The 27,765-nt window shown below is 34.7% G+C and overlaps 1 protein-coding gene across 1 annotated transcript in view; it reads left to right on the plus strand.

Moving 5' to 3' along the window:
- The first annotated feature begins 2,920 nt into the window (after window positions 1–2,920).
- The window catches only part of LOC150077250 (uncharacterized), a 52,021-nt gene continuing 27,176 nt past the window's right edge, over window positions 2,921–27,765 (plus strand). Inside the window, exons 1-3 of the mRNA XM_090386206.1 lie at window positions 2,921–3,081; window positions 16,427–16,552; window positions 23,361–23,672. Of these exons, the coding sequence (XP_090242332.1) occupies window positions 2,926–3,081; window positions 16,427–16,552; window positions 23,361–23,672 (594 nt within the window). The 5' untranslated portion in view covers window positions 2,921–2,925. The remainder of the gene's footprint in view (window positions 3,082–16,426; window positions 16,553–23,360; window positions 23,673–27,765) is intronic.

A 27,765-nucleotide genomic window follows, 5' to 3' on the forward strand; every position in this document is an offset into this window, starting at 1 on the left:
GAAGAGATTTACATTGCAACTACAGCCAGGCTTGCTATCATCCAACGATCTGCGACATCAACAAGCTGTCACCACATCGCCTGTCGAATCATGGAATGCTATCTGGCAGAACGGGCTCGTCGTGCATATCGGCCATTGCGCCGATTACTCCTGATCGCTGCTTATCGTGAACAGTGTCTTAGATGGTGCTGCGCTTGGGCCATCTGGGACACAGGGTGGTGTCAATTGGTCTTCAGTGATGAATCCCGCTTCTGGCTTGGGACCCAGTGATGCGCATGCACGGTTGACGAGGAAGTTCTGAACGCAATGGTCCTAGAGCCATCGTCGAAAGCCATACTGTACACTGTACACCATGCTGGTATTACGCAAAGCAATCAGTTTTGATAGTGGTAGTTGTTGGTGTTCATGAACGTCAGTCTGACTGTGTGCGTTATGTTTCCGAGATTCTGGAACCCGTTGCACTCCTTTCTCATTGGGTTGTCTGATGTCATTTTTCCAGCAGGATAGCTCCTGAAAATTTTTGTTGTCATGTCGGTAGCCTTCGGCAGTCCACTGTTATTACTGTGGACTGCCCAGTTCACTGTAATATGCGGAAATTTGCCTTTTGCCAGCGACTGGTTAATTGCTGGAACAAACTTCCATCTGTCGTTGTGGAAGTTGATAGGTTAAATATATTTAAGGAGGAACTGGACAAACATTTAGAGGGAATTGTTTTGTAATTTTTTTTTTTTTTTGGCTGACGCTGCATAAGCCCATACACTTGCTTTGTTGCATCACATGCCGCAACTACTACTACTACTAGTGTTGTCGGAGGCATTTGGCTCTGTTGTGTAAGGGGCATTCTCATCGATATTGAGTATTCAATATTAAGCCTAACTGCAACAGTTAAGTCTAGTAGCCAGAAACGGTTATAATATTTGAGGAAAAGATTCCACTAACCCTCTAACCAGTTGGTGAATTTCAGGCCACTTTTTACTTGGTATTTTTTTTTTTTTTTAATGCGATAGAAAGTTTAAAAATACTAGTTTCTTAGCACTTTTACTACACAATACTAATTTCGTTATACTACTGCACGCCAGAGATACTCTTCTTGTATTAGATATGAATTCAAAATTACAAAACCACAATATTCATTAGTAACATTAATAAACAGAATATTAATAACTTATTCTTGGATTAAAGATATTAAATATCTCCTATACAAGTATGTCAGTGTATATGAAGCATCAGACTTTGGTGTTATCAGGAATTTTGAGGTCCGGGTTCTAGGATTACATTTTGGATATATGAATCCTATTTATGCAGCCTTTTTCAAGTCGTTTAAAACCATTACATGCGCCCGTGCGTCGAGCACAAAAGCAACTAAGGCTGCTACGACGTCGATATACTGTCTGAAAATTATGTATATTTTTTGGTTGATTTGCGTGTTCGCTGTTCGTAATGTCTTCCCCCCCCCCACCTCCGCAAACTCGAGTTTTTCTTCCAGCAAAACGACCAGAGAACTCACCTAATTTAAGGACATTACCCACATGGGCATATGGGCGGCCCTAATATGAGAGACACAGTTTCTTTTTGTTCGCTGCTCTGAATACCCGAGTTTCCGAGAGAAAAAAACAAAGAACTCTCGCCTGAGACATTAGTTCAACCAAATTGTGAAAAAAAAAGCCCAAAAGTTCTTCGTCCTTGACGGGATTCAAACCCTGGCATTTTTACCCTGCGCTGGTGTGTGTGTGTGTGTGTGTGTGTGCTAAGCGCCAAAGCAACTAAGAATATGGGGACGTGAGTATATCGTGTCTATAATTGAAAAATTATTTACATGAGCATGGAGGACATTCCACGAAGCACATCATTCGAATTTGGAGCAATAAAATAGATCGATGTCAGATCTGACAATATCTTTCATCTGAAGGTTTTGTTAGAAAGACTTTATTCAGATCGCCACCAAGGCGCTGCCAACTACAACTAACATTTTGCTTGAAAGAAAACAATCAAATATATATTTTTTTGTTTATACTCCGGCACGACCACCAGGTCAGAGGAGTTTACGATAAATTATCAATACAAACATTAATCGTATTTAGTAGTCACGGACTTGAACCCCAGTTCACTCAAAGAGCGCGTGCTACTGCACTCTTTCTATGACCACTCGGCTACATCATATATGTAGTCTCCTATACTCTGTAGAATATTGGAGTAGCTTAGCGTTCTGGCCGGAGTATTCGCCAACAGGAATCCCATAAGAACGATGATGCGCTGTGTGCTTTGACCATTTTAACTGTGGGTATTAGTAGATTTTCTTCAATGACAGCTGGTAGGCAGCATACCCTTATGGAATTAGGCAGGGTGAGTGTTATGTTTTGGAGTGGAAGGCAAGCTTACCACTTGCACATTTTTAGCACACAGAGCTCTGCTGTAAGTATTGGGTTAGCTTTTCTGATTGTTTTTGCCAAATGAACTTGTCGACCTTTTACAGCTGATGCCATGCGCTATGGGGGTAAGAATTTTGTTATATCCTCTGCATATGTGACGATATTATAAACGGTGCAGACGAGGTGGGCAATGATAACAGTAGCAAATAACAGCCTAGATAAGACTCCCCAGTGAAGGACACTGGCCGAGATGGCTTTCTGGTGAGATCGGGTGTTAACTGGTAATACCCTGTTTTGAAGAAGCAATGCTACGAACCACAGTATATTTCCCTCTATAATTTCTTCCCATCCCATTGGAAATATGTTGCAATTCAAGTGTGTGACGGGAATGAAACGAAGGTTTTTTCTGCTTAGTATATTGAACAATGAAAAAGGCAACTGAAGAAACAAGGGTGCCAATTATCTTTACTTTCCGAGGTGTTTTCCGGTTTTGAGTGCTTTCTTCATGTAGTAATGTATTTAAATTTATTTTCACTAGAGGACCTGTTAATCTAAAATGGCGGCGGCTGTGGATGATGATGACGCTTGGTTATATGGTGAAGGAGATGAAAGAAAAGAAGAAAACGAAAATATAGAACGGATTTTTGAAGATAAGTCAGATGAAGCGTCCGTTTTTACTAATGGTGATGGTTTAATTTCGAATCCCCCGCAGGTACGCATAGTAATGTTCTTTTGCAGATGGCGAATTGTGTATTGTATTTTTCATTCACCGTACATAAAGCACCGGAATGCTGTTCTTGGAACCTTATAGGTTCAGGTTATTTATAAATATGTCGTTTTCTGTGCAATAAATATTTTTTTCTTGCCAAAAATATTTATGACTTTATTTTTGTAGTAATGCAAGTAATTGCAGTAACTGTTTACGTGACTATATTAAGTGCGATATCAAAACAATATTATTATTAGCTATATGGTGCAAGGAAGCCTGAGGCTTGTGCTGCACCAGCCAAAAAATAAAAAAATTCCCGAGTTACCCTAAGAGAGAGAGAGAAGGGAATCACCAAGAAAGAGAAGAATGATGATATACCCAGCATAGAATTCTTTGGCAAACTGAATTAGCTTGAATTAATACAATATGCGCTATTATCGATAATCGTAAAATTTTACGATTAAGCTCTCGTTATCGGAGTGACCGACCAGAATGAAGGCAGGGAAAAAAAAAAGTATTAATGCACAAAGTTTAAGTCAGTTACTCTTACAATTTATTATTATTTTCCTTGAAACATTGGTGTATTAAAATTTTATATATATCAAAAGAATTAACACAGTAAGTATTGTGTTAATTCTTTTTTTAAAATAACACATTGTCAATAGGTAGATGCACAAGCAGACAAGTATCTTGTAGTGATTTACTGTTACAACAGCCTAGCTGTATGGCGATTACATATATGATTGTGTACCCCTCACAATTAAAACCATGGTTATGATTGCTGGCTTTCCAAGCCATGTGGAAAAGTTCTGGGTTCGAGGCTCATAAAGATGAAAAAATTTTTATGAGCTTTTTTACACACTACAACTTAGTCTTGGGCAGTATTTGCACATAATATATGCAAAAAATAATTTTAAATAATATTGTATTGAAAATTTTATTCTATTTTTCTTTAGGTAACAGTAATATAAATCTCACAGCAAACATGTAGACCCGTCATCAGATTTTTGCCTGGGAGGAAACAGTTCAAAGCAAATTTGAGTGCATGGTGAATGTTTATGTACAGTAAGACCCCCCGTATCCGCAGGGGATACATTCCAAGACCTGTCGTGGATGGCTGAAACCGTTGATATAAGCGAACACCTGCTGACCCCATATATAATGTGATTTTCTTGAACATATATATGAGAAAGTTTAATTAATAAATTAAACACCCAGTAAGACATTACCAACATGATTTTCTTGAACATACATGCATATGATAGAGTTTAATTAATAAATTAAACACCCAGTAAGACATTACCAACATTAAATACAGTAATAATAAAGTACAGTAGACTCTCAATTTACCGGGAAGCAGATTAACCTGGACACTTCAAAACTCCAAATTAAAAAAAAAATCAACCAGAAATCATAAAATTCAAGTAATAACTAGAATAGGTATAAACAGATGATTTGCAAGTTGTAAATAAGTGACAAGAACCAGCATTATAAGTCGCCATTGTTGGAATTAGTGTACCTATTATCTTGCAGCCTCTGCTGTCTTCACACCTACCAGCATTATAAGTCGCCATTGTTGAAATTAGTGTACCTATTATCTTGCAGCCTCTGCTGTCATCACACCTACCGCTCAAAAAAAAAAAAAAAAAAAGAGACCAAATGTTTAGTTTGATTTAGTGCATCATGTCGATTGTTGTGTTCCGTTGCACTGCAAAAGGACAAATTTTGTTTCGTTATTTGTGTCAGGGATGTCGGATTTTTTTTTAGAAATCACGAAAATAATGGGCAAACGCAAGAGTTATACTTTCAAATTAAACAAAAACTTGAAATTATTCAAAAGTTTGAAAACGGTGCATCCGTTAAATCTCTAAAGAACCATTATAATGTTGATGACCAAACCATACGCGACATGTAAAAAATAAAGGGAAGCATCGTGTTGGACATGCGAGTAGTACGTGTTAAGTTTTTTCATTTTTTTTCTGTGGTTAACCACGGTTAACTGAATCAGTGGATAATCAAATTTTTCCAAATCAGTAGATATGGAGGCACAACCGTATAAGGAAACCCTTATTAATGAATTCTGAAGGAAGAACAGAATTATATCATGTATTATTGTTGAGTAAATTGATTGAATTTTGTCTGCACCATTCAGAATATCATCATATATGTGAATGATATACATGAAGATTACCGTATTTCCCCATGTATAAGACGCACCTTAATTTTGGGGCCTGTATTACATAAAGTTATTGAACTCAAGTTTTATTCATCACATAACTCATCACTGTCAAAACTCCCATCCATTAGCTTGTCCTCATCTGTGTCTGATGACGAATCACTATCTTCATATATTACCTCGTCCTCAGTTCCATCTGTGGCATTTAAAATGCCACACTTCTTAAATGACTTGACAACTATCTCAATCTTGATATTATCCCAGGATCTTTTCACCCAGGTACAAACTTCTCCTATAGTTGGTTTCTTCACTCTTCCTGCTGGTGTCAAATTGTCCCCAGAAGACTTCATCCATTGGTTCCATTTGTCTCTCATGTCAGCTTTGAAGGGTTTGTTAATGCTGACATCAAGTAAGTGGTTGGAGCTGGGATGTCAAGGTATGGCGACAAGTTTTGTTTTTTGCTCTGCAGCAATCTTCTTTGTATTTTTTGTTGTGTGCCCTGAACTGATGAAACACCAATAGGGCAGGTTTGCGTAAGAGCCCACCTGGTCTCCTGCTCCAAACTTTCTCAAACCAGATCTTCATCCCATCCTGATCCATCCAACCCTTGTCATGAACATGGACAATCACTCCTTGAGGAATGTCTTCTTTTGGTATTGTTTTGCGTTTGAAAATCAGCGTAGGAGGCAGTTTGGTTCCATCGGCACAACAAGCTAGAACAACTGTATAATGGCTCTTTTCATGTCCACTTGTCTTCACAATTAGTTTTCATCCCCTTCTTATCAACAGTTCTGTTACTTGGGACATCGGCAATCCGTAGCCAGGTGGGCAGGAGCAGCAGTGCATAGCACATGCTTCTTGATCAGACCGGGGTTCGAGCCCGTGACCACCAAATACGGAGGATGCGGAAAGGTCAGGAAATGACCACCGCATATCCGCAGGGCATTATGGCCTTAGTTGCTAATGCTACTAAGACCAAATAACAACAACAACTTGGGACATCAATTTGAAGGGGGACTTTGTCCATATTTGCAATCTGTCCCAACTCAAACTGATGTGTCTTCCGACATCGAATGACAAAACGATGAAATTCAAGGACCTTCTGCTCATAGCTTTCAGGCTGGGCAAGTCTGGTGCGTGTACGCATGCTTAGTCCATTCCGTTTCATGAACCTGAAGCACCAATTGTGTCCTCCTTTGAAATCAGTAACTTCTTTTTCAGCAGCAATTCTTCTTGCATCATGCTGAACCATCTTTGTGGACACAGGAATTCCAATTGCCCTTTGCTCTTCAATCCATATCTTCAATTCCCTCTCTAAATCAGGCCATTTTGCTGACTTGCCTCTCATGGCCTTCTTCTGCCGTGGCGTTTTCAGTAGGGTTTCTTCTTCCAGTAGCCAGTCTCGGATTGTTTTCTCAGTTGGAGGAGGACCAAACTTACGTTCAGCAGCACGATTTCCATTCACTTTTGCAAACTGGATCACTTTTAACTTGAATTCAGCACTGTATGAAAATCTTTTCTGAGCCATTTCTGGGCAGAACGTGGCAAAACGTAACCTAATATACTGGTAACAAGTGCGAAATAATGAGTGCAAAGAGAACAAGCGAGAAAAAGCAGGAAATGCAAATAAAAAAAATCTACAACCACTGTATAAGACGCACCCAGTTTTTATACCCCAAATTTTTCCAAAAAAGGCGTGTCTTGTACATGGGGAAATACGGTATATAACCATTGCAATAACACAAGTACATAAAACCTGAATGGTAATGTTTTGAGATTTAGCCAACCTTGTCTTTAGGGTTATGGGGGGGGGGGTAACAAAGCTTAAAGTTAATGAAGGTATAGGATGATTAGCATAGTGAACAAGAGTGATTCATTAGATTCACTGTTTTATTTCAATAATAATTATAATTTACATTATTTAATGTATAATTATGATGCTTAAAATAAATTTTAAGCTTTGTTATCCCTTATATAATCCTAAAGATTGGATGTGGTTAATCCTTGACACATCATTCAGGATAAGTACTTGAATTGTGGTGGTCATAAAATATTTTAAACTGTTTCAATAAATTTACTTAACAATAACATGCAGCGTAATTGTGTCTTCTCTTCATAACCATATAATCATTCCTCTTTCAACAGATAAAGGACCTCGTATGTTACCACAGTAACCAATACAGTAATTTAAACATAGCCTGAAATCTATTTAAGACAGTCCAAAGTTTGGAAGATCATATGGTGCTATCAATACTGAAACAGTTGCTGATGTGAAAAAATTAATCACAAGTGATCAACCTATAAAGGTTTCAGAGATTGTATTTGTTTGTTGACTGAAAAGATCATTTGTGGGCATTTATATATTTTAAATACTGCAAGATGCCTGCACTCTTGTCAAAATAGAGCCATCCACATATTTTGGTTCTTTTCACTGCCGATCTTGAAGACTATTTCTAGGATTGTCACTGATGATGAGATATGGATTTGTCACTAGTACCCTGAGGAAAAATTTAGTCAATGTAATGGAAACAAATGTGACTCCAAAAAATTTTGCACTCAAGCATCAGCAGGCAAGGTTATGACTACAATCTCTTTGGAAGAATGTTATTAGATGATTATTTACCAAAAGGTAATGAATAGTGATTACTTTGCTCCATCTATTAATGTTTATATGATAAGATTCTATCACACCTATATTAGTGAACGTAATTTTGGAACTTTTGAAAATATGTGTAAATTTCACTTATAATCGGTGTTTACTGCCTTCAGTTTTTGAATTCATAGTTTTTTTTTAAATTTTGTTTTGTAAAAATTATTAGTTGCAATTTATCAAAGTTTAAAATAACTTAAAAAATGACTACCTTGCATAATATATTTATTAAAAAATTAATGTGAACAATTAAAAACTCAAGCTAGTAATTAGGTGTACAACTTTATATTGAAATTTTGTTGGGAAGCCTTTTGCTGGTTAATCTTTAGAATATGCTTACCCATGGATCTTTGCAACTAGAGGTGATCAGCATGTCTAGCTCTGCTTGCTACTTTGCCTATCCCTCGTTTGTAGTAGAAGTTAACCGCTTTCTTAAATATGAGAGGCTGTTACTGTATAGAAAAGATTACGGAAGTGTACTTTTTTTTTGTAGCCTTTCATTTCAAATAGTGAAAAAAGGGTAGATTAGTTTATGCCACCAATTTGGGATGGATTCAAGTGAAAAATGGTGTCCATAATTTGTGGCATAAACTAACCTAACCTTTTTTCACTAGTACCATACAGAAGTGTAGTTTTTTAGTAGACTTTCATTTAGCCACCAATGACTATCTGTTCAAGAAATCTTAACATAAACTTTGTTGTAACAGATTTTCAGATGGTGATGCAGTGGCAAAGCAATTCAGTCAGAGCTGTTAAAATAGAATAGTGCATTGAAGTATGAGTTCGAGTCCTGTCGATGATGTGAAGAATTTTTATGGGCTGTTTTCACAACATGACTGAGTTATTTGGTCTCGGGTGAGGGTAGAAGGTTTTTTTCTCCTGGAAACTTGGTTTTTTGGTCCAGCAAGTGGAGGTAACCTGACCTTTTTTCACCGTTCACTAGGGCATGTGCGATTTTACTGACAGTATACACTGAACACATATTTTATTGACAGTATACCCTGAACACATATTTTACTGACAGTATACACTGAACACATATTTTACTGATAATATACACTGAACAATATGGCCTTAGTCTTTGATGCTCCTAAAAACCCTACTACAACAACAGTTTCAAAGTACATGAACATAAAAGTCAAATGCTAAAACTACTATAATATTTTTTTTCTGTCCAAGCTGCAAAATTTGTTAAAAGCCTTTCACATGTCATATAGTTTTATATGAGTCAGGATTAAAATGTTGGATTAGCTTTATTTTTTGATTGTACTCAACATTAGCTCAGCTAATTGGAAGTTAACTATGTACAGTAATACCCCGACTTACACTACCCCGACTTACGCGAACTCGGAGTTACGCGTTTCTTGATTTTTTCGCTTGGCAACACTACTGCCCACTATCTTCAAGGTCGTTTTTCATATGTTATCGATATACGGTGCGACGGCGGAGAATGAGAGCGAAAGATGAACAAAATTCAACTTTGCTGCGCATGAGCTGTACACATATACAAGAATTTGTATTCCAACTGTCGTATTTATATGTGTGCGTTCGAATTCGTGCTCAACTTTTGTCGGAAATTACATCGTTTTCACGAGAGAAATGGATCGCGTCGGTCGAGCCGTATACAGTCAGTTCTCGTATAACACGTGTTTACACTACACGAATTCGATCATACACTATTTATAAATACGGTAACGATATCTTATAATATAACACGAACCGAATTGGCTTATGCACGATTCGCCTTTGTGTTTACAAGAAATGGCAGTCGAACGCAGAATCACCCCAACCGAACGCAACACGACAGGAATGAAGAGAAGATTCAGAAAATGTATTTATGTTTTTTATATCAGTGAAGGGGAAAAACATTTCGCCATAATAACGTAAAAAACAACACAATTCCAGCTATCGGTATGCAATTAGATCAAGTTTACTACCAGTTTATAACAGATTTCACTAGCAGAAATGCAACTGGATTTTTATTGTTTTATGGTAGTAACCCCTAGAAATGTGAGCTGTTAATAGTGTATCTCTGCCTTTATGGTGGTGTTTATTCAGTTGCTACACGCGCGCAGCTTTGTTTATGCGTATCAGGCGTGCCGCCTCTTTTGTAATTGCTTTATTCCCTAAAAATGAGTAAAATACTTAAAAGGTGTGAAAAGGAAGCATCCTGGTAAGACACTGCAGATTCAGAGAGAAAAAGAAAAGCAATTATCGATAAACAGAAGTGGACTGGGTCAAAAATTCTTACCCGGGAAAATTTAAAGTGGCCTCATACTATGGTTTATGGCCAAAATCACACCGGCCCACCGGGGTTTCCCTGGTAAGGCTTATGGCCAGTCCGCCTCTGTTGATAGAAAAAAATATGAAATTGTGAAACGCTTTGAGCGAAATGAAAGACCATGTGATATTGAACCGTGCTACAGGCCTAAATGAAGCAACGGCGAAAAGCACGACAATTGCAAACTTGACAGGTTGAAAATTGAAAAGGGCTCAATTGTAAAGGGCTTAAAAATTTTAGAAAACATAGACTCCAACGAAGAACGCGTTATAGCTACAAAGCAAGGAATAAAAAAATTATTAGCTTGCTACGAAGAAATTCTGCGTGAAAAAAAGGCGCTGTGTGTCAGACGAATTTGTTAGATTTTATGAAGCCATCGACATCGAAATAACTTTTTTACGTACGTCATTTATTTTTTTAATACATATTTTGTATTAATATGTATAAAGAACTGCAATTTTATTAATATTTTTCTTCTAAACTAGTGTTTTAGTTAGTCCTTGGTCCCAATTAAACAAAATTTATATGTATTTATATGCAAAGTTGTACCCTGACTTACGTGAATTCGACTTAAGCGATTTTCGTAGGACCCACCTATCGCGTAACTTCGGGTATTACTGTATTTCAATTCAGAGTTTCACACCTTTGGTATATGTACCACTTGTAGGACATGCACTGCTATTTTATAATGGTACAAAGAGGAAAAATAAGTAGCTTCTGTCGTATTCAAATTTTTGTAATAAGATAGATATTATTGTATTAATAATAATAAATATAATCAATAAGAAATATAAATAAGATATAATAAATAAATCATTATATACAGGTGGGTCCTGCTTTACGAGTTCCCGGGTTTACAACTTCTTTTTTTCAAGTATCAACAAAATCGAAAATATGAACATTAATTACAATAAATAAATGCTAAACATTCATAAATATGGCATTTCAAGCCACTTGCGTAGCTAGATAATACAGTACTACTGTGCGTGCATTTGTTTGTTTGTTCAGGCAGAGATAAGGAGGGAGGTCCAACTCTTAAAGAATTTTAGAAAGAATTCCATATTTCGGATGCAATCAAAATAACAAAACGAGAGTGGGACAAAATTACAGAGAAGAACATGAAGTGTGTTTGGAATAAATTCTGTCATCAGTTTATTGATAACTTTGAAGGATTTCAGGAACCAGCAGAGATTTTATAAAATGAAATAGAAGCGGTCGTAAATATTTCTAACCAATTGCAGCTTGAGGTTTCTACAATTGATGTCACTTATCTGCTTCAAGTACGCAATGGAGAGCTTAAATGAAAACCTCATTGAAATGGCAAAATGTGAAGAAGCTGAGGAAGAAGATTTAACAGGTGAAATTTCTCTTCGTTTCTTCACTCTCAAGGGGTTTTACGAAGCTTTTTAATACAGAAAAAGCAATTGAGGGCTAAGGTAAAGAAAGCCAACACGACAACGACGAGAAACGTCAGATAACTTACGCGGAAAATTTAAAATTAATTTCCCGATACGACACTCTAGCACTGCTCGCTCGGTAAACAGGCGGTGGGTGTTGTCGGTCTGGAGCCGAAATCGAAAATAAAAATAGTCATAAAAAAAAATTTATTTTTTTACGAATGTATTTCTAAATATGACTGATTCTAAAGAAAAAAGGTTAGGTTACCCCCTCCACTTCAGGAGGGGTTCAAGCTCTCATGGGATTCAAGTGGAGGTAACCTGACCTTTTTTTCACCGTTCATTAGGGCAAGTTACCATTAGTGCTACTAAAGTGATAAACCGATGTTATCGTGTGTTGTGTTTGTGTACCAGTCAGCACATCATTTGCCACACCTACCTGTCAATTGGTATATTCTTGACTTTGCTTCAGACCGATAACTCCTACCATCTGTTTACCGAGTGAGCAGCGCTAGAGTGCCATATCGAAAAACTAATTTTCCGCGTAAGTTATATCCAACGTTTTTCGTCGTTTTCGTGTTGGCTTTCTTTACCTTTGCTCAATTGAGATTTTCAAGTCACAAGATTCAAATTTCGAGTGCTCTAGAAAAGTTGCTACAGATTTAAAAAATGCTTATGCATGTTATCGTGAAATTTATAAAGAAAAGAAAAGACTGTCTTGGAAACAAGTGACTTGAAGCATTTCTGAAGAAGACGACGACTCCTTGTGCTTCCAACAAATCAACAATGCGTGCCAAGCCAACAATGAGTGATAAACCATCAACGAGTGTGCATTTAGTCGATGATGAAGATTTGCATGACAAAAATTTCTTTATTATTGTAATTTGCCTGATTTTAAAGGCCATGTTTTCATTTCTTTGGATAAATAAATCATTGTTTAAGCATAAACTATTGTTTTGTTGACATTTACTTAACATTACTATTGTCAAATTTCATTGTTGAGAACATAACTCTTGTTTTTAACATTGCATCTATGGGAAATAAAATTCCCCGCTTTATGAGCACGAGCTAGAAATGAATTAACTCGCAAAGTCTGGAACTACCTGTATATAATAAATCAATGTATATACAGTGGAACTTCTCTATTACGAACTTCTATTTAATGAATTTCACTATATTACGAATTTTTTCGCAATACATTGCACCTTGAAACGAAATTACATGTAAAATTAACCCCACATAGCGAAGTGTTAGTTTCTCTATAACGAATTTTTAAAAAAATTAGTAAAAGCATTTTTGAAGATTTTCAAGCATTTACTGCTCTCAAATATACTGCCTCCTTCCTTCCGAAATTGTGCATTAGCATCTGGAATTAAATAATTATCCTTTTAGTGAATACTTGTGGCCATTGACGCCCGTAGGAGGGTTTTTGTTTCATTTTTGTTACAGTTATTAAACCAAAGGTTTTTTTAAAAGTGGTCATAAACTTTACAGTAAATAGGGTAGATTTGTAAATTGATGTTGGCTCAGGGGAAAACGAAATTCGATGCAGTAAACCTTTAGCGTGCTGCGGCGGCAATACATAGAATGCTACCATAGTCGGTTTTTAGTAACACCTACTGAGTGACATTTGCTTCTCACCTCAACTGTACCACGTGACCTTCCTGTCAGTCATTATATGATATGTCCGTTCTCATCTAACTGGACTCCCAGTAGATGGTTTTCATGAATTTTTTTTTTTAAATTTCGTTCGTCATCAATCACATAGGCTATATGCTCTTGTATTTTTTTTCTTCTGAAAAGTAACATACAGCATACATTAATCATAAATTTTCTTTTGTGTATATACGAATGAAAGCAGAATAAAAGAAATTCACAAAGTCGAAATTTCTTCAAAGTGATTGATAGGAAAGGTCACATGATACTGTTGAATTGGCAAACGAACGTCATTGAGTAGGCAGTACTAACAATTCACTATGTGGCCAGCGCAGTGAAGTTTGCGGTGTATGTATCGGCAAGAGTTGCAGTAGAGTAATATTTACAATTGCGGAAATGATGTCGAAGAGAAAGTGTTTAAGTATTAATGATAAAGCAAAGATTGTTATGATATTGACCAGGGTTTTAAGAAAAAAGATGTTGCAGAGAAATATGGCATACCTGCAAGCAGTTTATCTATGATTTTAAAAAATCGAGAATCAATTTTAAATGCAATTGAAGGAGGAGCAGACAAGAAGTGAATTAAGTTGTGTGTATACGAAGGTGTTGATAAAGCTGTTCTAAAATGGGTGCAAATGATATGTGAAAAGAATATACCAATATCGGGCCTAATAATTAAGCAACAAGCTCTGAAATTTGCACAGTCCCTTGGACATACAGAATTTAATGCAAGCACTGGGTGGCTAGATAAATTTAAGAAGTGCCACAGAATTGTGGAAAAGGTTATTTGTGGAGAAAGTGTTAAAGTAAGTGAAGAAGATTGCAACAGTTGGAGGAACAATACCATAAAGAAGATTTTGGAAGAATATGAGCGTAAGGATGTTTTTAGTGCTGACGAAATGGGTTTATTCATTAAATGTTTACCGAATAGAACACTTGCTTTTAAGAATGATAAATGTTTTGGCGGAAAACAAAGCAAAGAAAGAATCACTGTGCTAGTTGGAGCAAATATGACAGGAAGTGAAAAAGTCATCGGAATATCAAAAAACTCAAGATGTTTTAGAGGCACAAAATCTTTGGAAGTCGACTACACCTTTAATAAAAAAGCATGGATGACAAGTGATATTTTTGAAGAATGGATATAAAAACTAGACAAGCTTATAACAAAAGAAAAAAGGAAAATCATGTTGGTAACTGACAACTGTCCGGCACATCCTGCCAGTATTTCTGCCAAACTTAAAAGTGCGAAGTTGTTGTTTTTACCACCAACCGTAACGTCAAAACTCCAGCCAATGGACCAAGGCAATATTAAAAATTTTAAATTTCATTATCGAAAGAGAATAATAATGAAGATTGTCAATGTGTTATCAGAAAATAGAAACTTGGAGGTTACAAGAGATTAGAGATTGCATCTCTGAACTGGCAAAAGTTTGGACAATGTCACTGAATACACTATTCAAAATTGTTTTTCGAAAGCGGGATTTGCATTGAATACAGAAGTCGAACAACGACTGGACGAACAAGATGAACTGCCCCTTTCACAACTGAAAAACTTTTGGACATTATTAGAATCGTCCGGAAACATCGAAAATGAAATAACACTGGATAGTTATGTTTATGTAGATCACAGCAGAACATCCAGATGAAGATGAAATGCTGCCGAACAGTGTTAGACGCTGAAGACACATCAGAACACCCCGTAGAAAAGCCAACTCGCAAAGAAATGATTAACGCTTTTAAAACGGTTCATATGGGTCTACAGTTTTGTGAAAATGTTCCTGATAATGTTTTTAATGCTCTGAACAAATGTGAGGTTTTAATTGTACTGTGCAAACCAAAATTACAGATTTTTTTTTTTTAATTTGTGATACTTACTGGTGAAAATTGTGTAAATGTAATTTAAATAAGTATATTTTTGAAATAAAATACATTAAAAATAAATGTCGATTTTTTTCATTTTCTAATTAGATAAAAAAAAAATTCCTAATAAAAAAGATTCTCTGTATAACGAAATTTCTCTATAACGAATTTTTTCGCTGGATTTATCCAATTCGTTATAGGGAAGTTCAACTGTATATAGAAATTTTTTTTCCTCTCCCAAAAATGAACTAAGAAATGGTCTAAGCCTGTCTGTAAATAATACAGTCCAGCTCTGATATTACAAACTGGAAGCATAATCTTATGAACTTTTGCTCAACTTCAGTAACTTCATAAGTCAATGACTTTAGAAAGTAAAATGAGCTCGAATGAAATAGTTTCAGTATGAATATTATGTTTTTTATATACAGGGTGAGTCACGAGGAATGTGCACAACTTTACTTTCACCCCATTACAAGTAAAAAAAAATGTTATATCACCACAGGTCTGATTATAAAACAGTTGTGTATATAAAAAAAAATAAGAATAAGCAGGCATATATACAGCTAGATGTTATTATGAATCAACAGGGCTTACCTTTATTTTTGATATAGGAAGCTTCTTTTCCAACTCTCCTGGTCCAACTCGCTAATAATTCATGGGGAAGGTGATATCAATTTTGCAAGACATTATCATAAAGTTAGATTTTGGAGGTCTAAACGGGCTAATAATTAAGGATCGATTTTTTCTTTTTGGTGCTGTGGCAGGAATTTTGAGTTAAATTTAGGTGTCTAATAATTGGATATGGGGTGGGGGGGTTATTCTCTACATTCCTCTACATTGATTCATAATAATATAATAGAATATAGGAAATATCGAGCACTTAATAGCTCTCTAGTATCAACAGCTAGATGTTTATTCACACCAGACACTTCTACCTATTCTTATTTATTATTTTTAATATTTTTTTACCATTCAAAACTACATTACCATATCACACAACCATTATTATTATTATTTTTTTTTTTAACATTTAAATTGCCATATCTACACAAAGAATTGGACTTATTTAGAATTGGCCTCACGTTGATGTAACACTTTTTATTTTGATGACCTCAGAAATTATATGCTGAAGTTATGAACAATTCCCACGACTAATCCTGTATACTACACAGTACAGTATAGTATACAATTATTTTTTGTGTTCTGTAATTTATTAATTTCTTATAAATTTTTAATACAATTTTGAAAATTTAAAAATAAGAAATAATTTTTTTGGTATCAGGCTATCATAACAACTTTATATATATTAAATGTACATTTTTATTTAGATCAATGATGAGAGAGATTTGGGCGATCTAGGCACAGAGGATGATATTAAAGAGGTTGTACCGCAGAACGATGAATTAGGAAGTGAAGAAGAAGATGAAGATTCTGATGATGATGATGAAGTTCAGGTATTTCAAGTTTTTTTTGTCTTAAAATGAATTTATTGCACAAATTATGGTGATATCTCCTCAGAATTTAGGTTTTTCATTAATCACAACAGGTCCATAGCATACACTCAGATTTACAGACAGAATACAATGATGCCTCATAATAGACTTAGTTTCTTTGCCACAGAAAAAAAAAAAAAAAAAAAGCTTCAATATATAAATTGGCTGCATACACTTACTCCTACTGACACACTTGCTCCAGTTTGTTCAGTGGTTGTTAAGTGTTAAAAGCTTCACTGAAATCTAAGTATATAATGTCAAAATTATTTTTGCATCCAGTTACTTTGCAACCGCATCATTGCTAATCAGATTGGTCAGGCATGATCTCTCTTTAACAAATCCATGCTGTAAAAAAGAAGCACTATTATAACTCTGTATAAAGAAAGTTATTCCATCAGAAGTATTTGCAAAAAAACTTGGTGTTTCATTTAAAGAAGTATAAACTACCATTTGATGATTCAAGGAGACTGGCAGTTTAAAGGAAAAACCACAATCAGGACGACTGCATGTAACAATGGAAGCACAAGATAAGACCATAACACTAGTTTCTAAACATAATCATGTTGGCGCCTCCGTAGCCAGGTAGGAAGGAGCAGCAGTGCGTAGCACACGCTTCTTGATTAGACCGGGGTTCAAGTCCGTCACCACCAAATACGGAGGATGCGGAAAGGTCAGAGAATAACCACCGCATATTCTGGGAGCAATATGGCCTTAGTTGCTAATGCTCCTAAAAAACCAAAAAAAAAAAAAAAAAACATAAACATAATCGACGACTTGCTGCACCTGAAATCTAAGCTGAGTTCAATAGGAACAGAGAAACTCCCATGTCTACATCCACCGTAAAACTTCGTCTTAATCCAATGTCTAGCCATCCAATGTTGATGGCTAAGAGTCATCAACGTTGGATAAATGAAGAGTGGAAAAACATACTGTAGACAGATGAATCAGATTTTGAAATTTTTGTATTCGCCTTAGAGTTTGTGAGATGACCAACTGAAAAAAATATGGTACTACATTGTTTAGTGCCTACAGTCAAGCATGGTGGTGGTTCCATCATGATCTGGGGTTGCATCTGTTTTTCTGGAGTTGGTGACAGTCTTAGAATTGAAGGAATTTTAAGAAGATAAGCCTATAAAAACATTCTTGAACATAATTCAATATCCTTAGGACTTCGACTTTGTAAAAAACAATTGTATTACAACAAGACCCAAAGAATAGCTCTAAGATCTGCAGGAACTTTCAAGCAACTAAACAAGGGGGGGGGGCAGTTTTGCAAATTATGGTATAGCCTCTCTAATTGCCTGGCTTAAACCTAATAGCGCTTTTATGGGATCATAAAAGACCATCAGAGCCATGATGTCTGCCCATCTTCACAAAATTTATGAGAAACCATACAGATTGCTTGGAATATTGTTAGCAAGACCCTATTAGAACTTAGTCAAGACACTATTATAAAATTAATACTAGAATGTCAAGTCTGTGTAAGGCAGTGATAAAATCTCATGGAGGATATTTTTATGAAAAATCAATATACAGCAGGCCCCCGTTATAACACGGTTTGCTTTACGCTGATTTGCTTTAATGCTATTCTTATATTATAACCCCTATCTGACTATAACGCTGTCACAGATCACTATAACGCTCTTTTACAGATTGCATTTTTGGCATATTTAACGAAATCGTTTCATTTGATGGAGTCGATAGCTTGAAAGTGAATAGCAAAGCGGCATTAAAATGTTTCCCATGCCGACTTGAGAAATTTTCCCACGCTCAGTGAAATTTTCTCGCACGCTAATTTAATTGCAGTACAGCGACTTATTACGTAGTTCCGAGATCAACATTTTAAAAAATGATCAAGTATATTGCTTGTAATATTTGCGTTATATGCATTTATCCAAAGTCTAGTCATCACTCAGTACCGTATTAGACATCGTGTGAAACAGACAGTTTACTTGAATATTGTATCATAATTAATGCAACCAATGCAGTTACATTTTCGAAGAGTTAATAATGGCCGATAAGAATGAAAAAGCAACAACGTCTGAGCACAGTACGAAGACTATAAATGTAAGAAAAAGACTGAATTTGAAAATCAAATTAGACGTTTTGAAGCGAATCGATTCCGGTTAAAGACAAGTGGATGTGTGCCATAATTTAGGACTTGCAAGTTTAACTGTAAGAACAATTATAAAAAAAAATAAAGAATTAATTTTAGCAGCGGTAAAGATAGCTGTTCCACTGCAAGCAACTAGGGCTAGGCTGGCTATTAGGATTGAAATGGAAAGACTTTTAACTAATTTTATTGGAGATAATATCCAATGCAGAATTCAGTTAAGTTAAACATTATTTAAAAAAAAAAAAAAAAGAGAGAGAGAGAGAGAGAGATCAGCCAATATGATGATCTGAAGAAAACTCCCTAAAAAAAAAAATGTGAAACCATTTAAAACTAGTAAGGGCTGGTTGAATAGATTTAAAATCCAGGGAGAAGCCGCAAGTGCAGAAGGAGCCGAAACTTTCAAAAAAGAACTTGTTAAAATTATTGAATAGGGATATCATGTGTTATATTTCTCAACAAGTTTTTAACATAGATGAAGCAGGACTTTTGTGGAAACGAATGCCTAAAAGAAGTTTCATATTGAAAGAAGAAAAAAACATGTCAGGTTTCAAAGCGGCGAAGGATCGGTTGACTTTATTGTTGGGTGGTAACTCTGCGGGGGATTTAAAATTAATACCCCTTTTATTTTATTTGGAAGAGGGCCAAAGTTCAACCCAAAATCGGCACATTTTTCATGATTAAATTCATCAATTAAATTCATGATTTTAATTGGAATTTTAAGTTTAATTTTGATACGTAAGTAGTTACCACATAATTATATACATATGTAATGCAGAATATTTTATATGTACAAATATTTGAATATTAAATATTTTGACCGACATTTGTGCATCTTTTCACTACCGCTTATTATTGATTAGGAAATATCCTATGGCACCTATCACAACTCACAAATACATATTTTACCTTGTGGGAATGCGGCGCTCATTTAGCGCTCTGTTTTTACGGAATGAATTATCAGCATTAAGCAGGGGTCACCTGTAGTTGTTAATATTAATCATTTCAGTATGTTTTGCTCTAAACTTTTTAGTGCTTAATAAAAAAATATTAAATCTTACATTGTCATAGCTAATTTAAAAAAAAAATTAACAAAAACTGTTGCTATACATTGTTATTCCATATTTTTATTCAGTTTTTCAGCAACCTGAATAGGATCATCCGTGGTGTTATGGCATTCATATCTAGTTGGCTAATGTGATTAATCCCTTTCCTTATGGTGTTAACATAAGCAAAGAATTTTTGGCTACTTTTCTTTTCTTTTTTTCTTAAAGACGTCTCATAATCAGCCTTCACTTGCCTAACCAGTTTAGTGGCTTTATTGCAGACTGTCTGATGTTTAGTGTTGGTAATTTGTTTTTTTTTTTTTTTTGTTAGTTGTTGGCGCATCGGCTTCTGTGGCCATAATGCACCTCCCAAGGTTTTTGCAGTACTTTGATCCAAGCCCGAGGCGGGATTCGAACCCGCGACCTTTGGGCTGCCAGGTAGGCACTTTACCCACCCGGCTAGCCCAGTCGGCTATTTGTTTGTTATTGTAGGCCTAAAAACTGGGGTAGTGAGAGTAGTTAAAAGAGCACTTGGAAATAGGCTGTCCATGGCATTTTATTAATTTGGGTGCTGAAAAGCAGTTGCTTTCTGTGAAAGTAGATGAATATTTGGTGGACGTTTACTGCTATCTAAAAAGAAGTGTGAAACAGAAAGTGGATTTGAATAATTTCAATGGAAGCATGCCACTGAAGTAAAAAATGATTTTGAGTGTGTACGTATTGGCTGTATTTGGTTAAATATGTAACTAAACTGGTTGAAAAATGGCAACTTTTTGCAAAAAGTCTGTTCATGTTCCACTCTTCTGGCTTGAATAAAGCAGTTAGCTTGTTTCTTTTAAATGTCATACCAGTGTTTCAAAATCTGAATGTAGCTCTTCAATCCAACATACCTCACATCCATGTGTTGAAATCGTTACTCCTAGATACGTTGAAGAACATTGTGTGTAAATTTGTTATGCCAACAATTTCTAAATTCTTCCACTTTCATTTTGGAAGATGTTGATTACCATAGCAGACTAAATCAAAGAGGATGATTCTGACTTAGTCATGGGCATTTCTCCTGCCAAGGTTGTGGAGAGCCTAAAACAAGGAAGACTCTGTTCTTTTGTTTAGTGAGGAAGTATTTTATTGCTGCATGTGGCTACATGGTGCACAAGTTCCCAAAAACTAGGTTATAAATGCCAAAATAGCACAAATTTCACCAATTGGCAGTGCACCATTTTCAAAATTGAAATTTTTTGTGGACAGATTTCCATTATTTCTTTGTGTCATTAAAGATGAAGCAGTAGATGTTTTCCAGCAGTGGTTCTGTCAGTTTCAGTATGAGAACCTATCAGATGCTGTTATGAAAGAAAAAAGAATTTATGTACACTGGTACTTGGAGAACTGACAAGTGCACAAGGGAAGCATGAAATATAACAAATTATTCCGAGTCATTATTGGCATTTTAATAATTCCTAAAAAGTAGCTGTCAGAATATGTTTACCAAATGAAAAAAAAACTGAATTTGGATCTCTTTCTGGTAAAGCTTTGGAAATGCTTTTGGTAGCCAAGTACAATAGCAGTGCCATTGTTATTAACAAAATTTTGGTTCCATTTTTGAAAAGACATTCAAAGTGTGCTGTAGTATCTCTCTTGAGCAATTATGTCTAACAGATCATCCAAACAGAAATCCATAGACAGAAAAATCCTAGGTAAGTTAATGTTTAAAGGCATACTGTACTAGTAAACATCCCTAATTTTATTTTAAACTACAGCCATAGGCTGTATTTTAATATAAAATTTGTATTTTTCAGTGGAATTTCACTAACAAAATAGTGCCGTGTGGACTTTTTCCAAAAAATTCTGTTTTTTGGTAATAATCTCTGCTTTTTGCAAAAACCTGTTTAAATCTCTTGTTACAGATGTTTTCTGCCAAATATTCCTCTTTCACATGGAATTCAGTAATTGCATACTGTTAAAACAATACATTGTTGGGTTAGTTTTTCACACTACATGAGGTGCACATGTAACCATCTCAGCATTCTAAACCTGCTGGTTTTGGCACACAAATTGTAGTGTTAAAACAATGGTGGTTCACCTGACAGGTGCTCAACTTACTTTTTAATCTTTGGAAAATTTTTTGGGTTTTTTGAATTTTGCTTACACAGTACCAATATTTCATCTTTTTTTAATGGATTCCAGTACTTATTATCATATGTACATTTTAAGTTTTAATAAAAATTAAAAATTTTTATGCTTTCCATTTTATGCCTTCTATTTTCAAAAAAAACATTTAAAAAAATATATTTAAAAAAAAATTAACTCCTTTGAACATTTCAAAAAAAAAATTGTAGACATAAAATGGAAACATCAATGTCTCTTAGTCCCTTCCATTTTCCAATTTAAAAGACTGTTAAGAACATGAAATTTCTATTAAAATTTCTATGAAATTTTATTACTATTAAAAAATTTTTAAAAAATCATAATATTTATTTGATTTGTTAATTATGTCTGTTTTCAGGTTTACTTCAATATTTAAAAATACACATCTTGCTTCCCACAGTATAGTGGCCATTTGAAATATTGAATTATTTTAATTTTCTTCATCTCTGCTCTGTGAAAACAATACACTTTCAAAAACAACCAGGTTATTTATTGAACTAGTGAGAGAAGAAAAACAAGTAACCCGAAACTTTAAACAAACACGGTGTTGGTGGCTCTCGTCTCTTCAAGTATCACACTACAAGGGGCCGACCACTACTTTGCAATTATCGGGGGACCCACCACTAGTTTGTAACTATATAGCTATATAGTTACAAAGTAGTGGGCTCAAGGAAGAAGTCAAATAGCTGCAAAGACAGTGGTGGGTCCCCTGATATGTTTTCACACACAAGTTTTGTATGAAACCTGTAAAAAATCATCACTTCTTTAACAATTGCAATAAAAAGTTTGACTATATTTAGGAAGGTAGAAAATTTTCAGGTTTTTAATCATTGATTAACAAATTGATTAATGTGGGAATGTTATTTTTGAGGGTCATCTTTCAGGTGACCCACCACTGCTACCAGGTTACTGGGAAGGATAGATGCTACTAGTGGATAAATGATCCTAATATGTTACTGTTTTGGGCAGATATGTGTAATTACTTGTTGCTCATTACTTTAGTATACAAACTTTGTATTGAAAATCTAAATATGTTATTTTATAATTTATTTAAAGCAAATGGACTAGGTTCATTTTCTAATATACTCTTAATTTTGGATCAGGAAACCTATAATTGGAAACTTATTTTTGCTATTAAATTTTATAATGATTCCTAGTTTCTGAAATCTTAACTGCAGCACATGGAATGATGTTATGTGGAAACCTAACAATAAATGAGCCATGTTGCGGTACTCTGAACAGTAACAGTATTATAGTTAAAAAACTAATAATAATGATAAGTATCTTCTTCACAATTAGCAAAAATTATTTATTGTACATTGTAAGTTCATTCTTGTCCTTTAAAAATAATTTGGCTTTTGTTAAGGTTAGAATTATCAAAAAAATTATTTTTTTTTTTTATAATTTTTAAGTACATTTTAATTAGCATTTATATCCACACTTATTATTATTCTTGATATTTTAGGTTACAATTGGTGATATTAAATCAACTCCTGCATATGGCTATGGTGTCACACCTGTTAATTTAAATATCAAACGAGCATTTGCTGGAGGCACTGGATCTACAAAATCTAAAGGTATTGATTTAGAAACTATAAGCACAATAAATGGTGTTTCCATTTATGAATTTAACCTTGATAGTTTAGAGGAAAAGCCTTGGAGAAAACCTGGAGCTGATATCACAGATTATTTTAATTATGGCTTTAATGAAGAAACATGGAAAAGTTACTGTGAAAAGCAGAGAAAATTACGAATTGATAATAATGCTTCAATCAAGGTTAGTGTGATATTTACCTAATTTCTGACAGTTCAAAAATATATTTTAGTTAATGAAATTATTATTTATAAATGAAATTGACTGATTATTATACTCTGTTAACTAAGCTGGCTGACTATAGCCAAAAAAAAAAAAAAAGGGATAATTTTTAAATCATACAGTATGAACTGTTAAAAGAATACCTCACCACACTGTAAGTTAGAGATTTCATGGCAGTCAAATGTACTGGTCTCATAATGGTTTATATGACAGTGTAGGCTGATGAGCCACGTCATCCATGACCGGTGTTTGAATTAGAAAACACTAAAGTATTGATTAAGTAACTACTGAGATGTTAATATTTGGCAGTGAAAACATAAGTGAAATATATTTTTTAAACTTTTATCCAGCATATGCAAATATACACCAGTTCTCACTGGTTCTGACATTTGGATGATGTAAATGTGTTCAAACTTGAATCAGCAATAACCACCATAATGTTTCAGGTAATTTATTTTGCGTAATGTAACTTGAACATATTGTAATTAATTTAAAAAAAAAGTAAACATTACATTGGGCCTAACAGCCAGTGCATTTTGAACTCTTTTAACTTTTTAATCAGTTATGTTAAGTATAAGAAAGAGTTAAATTATAAATTTAATAATTTAGTGCATGCTACGTATATACTATACTATAGTATAGTAATAAAGTAATAAACAAATTCCAATCTTGTATGTGATCTGGAATACAATATGAATTAGGGCAATACAGTAGAGCATCAAAAATCCGAAACATCAATAATCCGAACAAGTCAGCATTTATTTATTTATTTGATTCTGTTAAGTGAAAATCGAAGGAATATTATCCACAGGCTATAAAAATGAAGATATAAAGCACTAATTTATACTTTTACCTTACCAATTAACAAAATTGAATGATATGTGAAAATCAGAAGAATATTTTTAATTTGCTATTCACAGGTTAGCTGTTACTGTTATTTGGTTTTTAGGAGCATTAGCAACTAAGGCCATATTGCTCCGAGGATATGCAGTGGTCATTCCCTGACCTTTCCGCATCCTCCGTATTTGGTGGTCATGGGCTCGAATCCCGGTCTAATCAAGAAGCGTGTGCTATGCACTGCCGTTCCTCCCACCTGGCTACAGAGGCGCCCCCACAGGTTAGCAAAATAAAAATAAATTTACGCTTACCTACATACTTAATTAATATACATAAAGTATTAAATAAACATAACACTTTGTAATCTGATATTTTTATCTGATTACAAAGTAATATTTGTAATCCGACATTTTTTTTTTTGGGTTGTAAAATATAAGACAATAAAAAAAGATAAGCGTCAATCAAAACCAAAGAACATGGCACACAAATTGCAAGGTGCCTCTGTACCCAGGTGGGAAGGAGCAGCAGTGCGTAGCACACTTTTCTTGATTAGACCAGGGTTTGAGCCCGTCACCACCAAATATGGAGGATGTGGAAAGGTCAGGGAATGACCACCGCATATTCCCGGAGCAATATGGCCTTAGTTGCTAATGCTCCTAAAAACCAAATAACAAACAAACATAACAACAAGCAAATTGCAACTAACACGATATACTCACAAGTGAGATAGGAGTAAAGTTTACAAAGTTTAGATATAGGAATGAAGAGATTGAACATTTACAGAGTTTTATTTTACCATACTTAAGTTATGATCTTCTTTTAAAGGAAGTAGAAATTTTTAACAATTAAATCGAAGATCGAGATTTTAAACAGATAAGGGAGAAAGTCTTCATTAGCAATAACAGAAATTAAAAACAACAAGAAAAAAGTTTTAAAGTTCGCATTGAAACTTGATTCGGATGATGGTGCAAAAAAAACTATGAGAACAGCTAATGACCCATCCCTCGAAGCTGTTGTTTGTCTTAGTTGGATTCTGAGAGCATCAGCAACTAAGGCCATATTTCTCTGTGTATACTATCTGTAAATTGTGTGTTCTGTGGTCGATTTTCCGTTTGTGGGGAGAAAAACCATGCTACCCTTGCCTGAGACTGACTAACTCAGCCACGTTAAGAAAAAAAAGGCCCATAAAAATTCCTCTCATCATCGATGGGACTTGAACTCAGGTCTTTTACACCTAGGGATTACGGTGATTCTACTAACTGTGCTACCCACGAGGGCTAGGTACGAGCAACAAGCTGAATACTGCCAACTCAACTACTCTTTATGAAAAGAGTGAGATCTGGCAACAAAGGAACGAAGTTCGAAAATGGTGCAGGAAAAAATAAGTAATTATTTTCATTAAAGGCCTATATATATGTGTTCTTGTGGCTTAAAGTTCCATTTGTTTTCATTTACAATTAAATTCCATTTGATTTGTTACCTCTGAATGAGAATACGTAAATACGACTTAGTATTTTTATTTCTAAACCTTTTTTTTTAGTCTCCAGAACTTTATTTTTGATAAGTTTGAAAATCCGAACAAATCGGAAGTCTGAACTACCCAGTCCCAATTAGTTTGGATTATCGATGCTCTACTATATATCAAAGTGTTCAATACACCAAAAACTTGTAAAACAACCAGCTGGATGTATATACAGTTGAACTTGGTTATAATGAGATCCAAGGGACGGAAGAATATTGCTCGTTATACTATTATTGTAGCTATATGTTACTTTTGCTGCTACTCACTACAATTATCACTCACTCACTCACTCACACACACACACACACACACACCATACCTATGAAAAAGGGATAAAAACAATGAATAACCATAGCTCGTGGTTACATGATTAACAATTTATTCAATATATTTAGCACTAATTAATAATTCACAAGAAAAATAATTTCATTATTAAAAAGTATTGATGTAATATGTACACTGTTTTTAATTTTTTAAAGAAGTTTTCCAATGTTATTTGTTTCAAATTTCTTTTAAGGTGAAATTTATGGGCAATATCTTTCATTTTACTAAGATAAAATCAAAATTCAGGATTGATGCCATTGGTTTCATAAAACAAAGAAAGAGTTTTTAAAGCAGTTTGTGCCTCTGCATTCGACTCTATATTAACTGGACACTCACCACCACCACCTTCCTTGCTGTCTTTTTCTCTAATAGCTTCAAGAATGTCCATATCTGTTGGTGTTTCAGCAGTCATGCAGTTGTTGTCCATATCTCATAATCGTCCACACATGCCAACCCAGTATCCAAGTTATATTTCTTCAACCTCATTATTAACGGAGTAGTGTCATAATTTCTTCAGTGTCTTCATTAACTTCTGTGGGCTTTAGTCCTGCCTTATTAGAAACAGTATGTGATGTGACTTTATCCCATGCCTCACTCATGAATTGGATGGCATCAAGAACTGAAATTTGAATTTTTCCCCTTTCTTTCAGTGGATTCTATGGTTTCCAATATTAAGAGTTTTCTAAAATGGCATTTAAAGCTTCTAATAACACCTTGATCCATAGGTTGGAGAACAGAAGTTGAGATTTGATTAGATTAAGAAGAATGGGATGTGATGGGCAATTGTCTAAAATCAGCAAAATTTTCCTATATTTTTTTTCTAAGTTATTTGTCCCAGTTATGGACTTCTCTTCAAAAATGAATGATGTCATCCATGCTTTTTTGTTAGTCTGGTATATTACTGGAAGATTTTTAATATTTTTAAAACATCTTGGATTTGCCTATTACTAAGAGTTTTTTTTTTTCAGTTCCATCACATTTGAACAAATCAGAACAGTCAGTCACTCTTTAGATAATTTTCTGCCTGTGCACTTTTCACCTTTAAATTTGTGCATAATGTAGGGGACAATCTATAAAACATGGCTTCATCAGCATTAAAAATGTAACTTTCATATAAACTTTTTCTTATATCTGGCCACATATTTTTAATCCAGTCATTACTTACTTCTTCATTTACATCACCAGATTTGCCACTTATCTTACCATAAACAGTATTATTTCTTTTTTTGACTCTGTCAAGCCACTGTTATTGCAAACAAAATCTGTATATCCAAGTTTGATGAGCCAATTTTTCAGTTTGTAGTTTCAGTAGAGGGCCACTAATATGAATACAATTTCTTTTCAGTGTAAACCAACTCAGAAGAGCCTTAT

The sequence above is a fragment of the Mastigoproctus giganteus genome, chromosome 12 (assembly GCF_048544385.1).
Source record: "Mastigoproctus giganteus isolate SK-2022 chromosome 12, ASM4854438v1, whole genome shotgun sequence".
NCBI lineage: Eukaryota > Metazoa > Arthropoda > Arachnida > Uropygi > Thelyphonidae > Mastigoproctus > Mastigoproctus giganteus.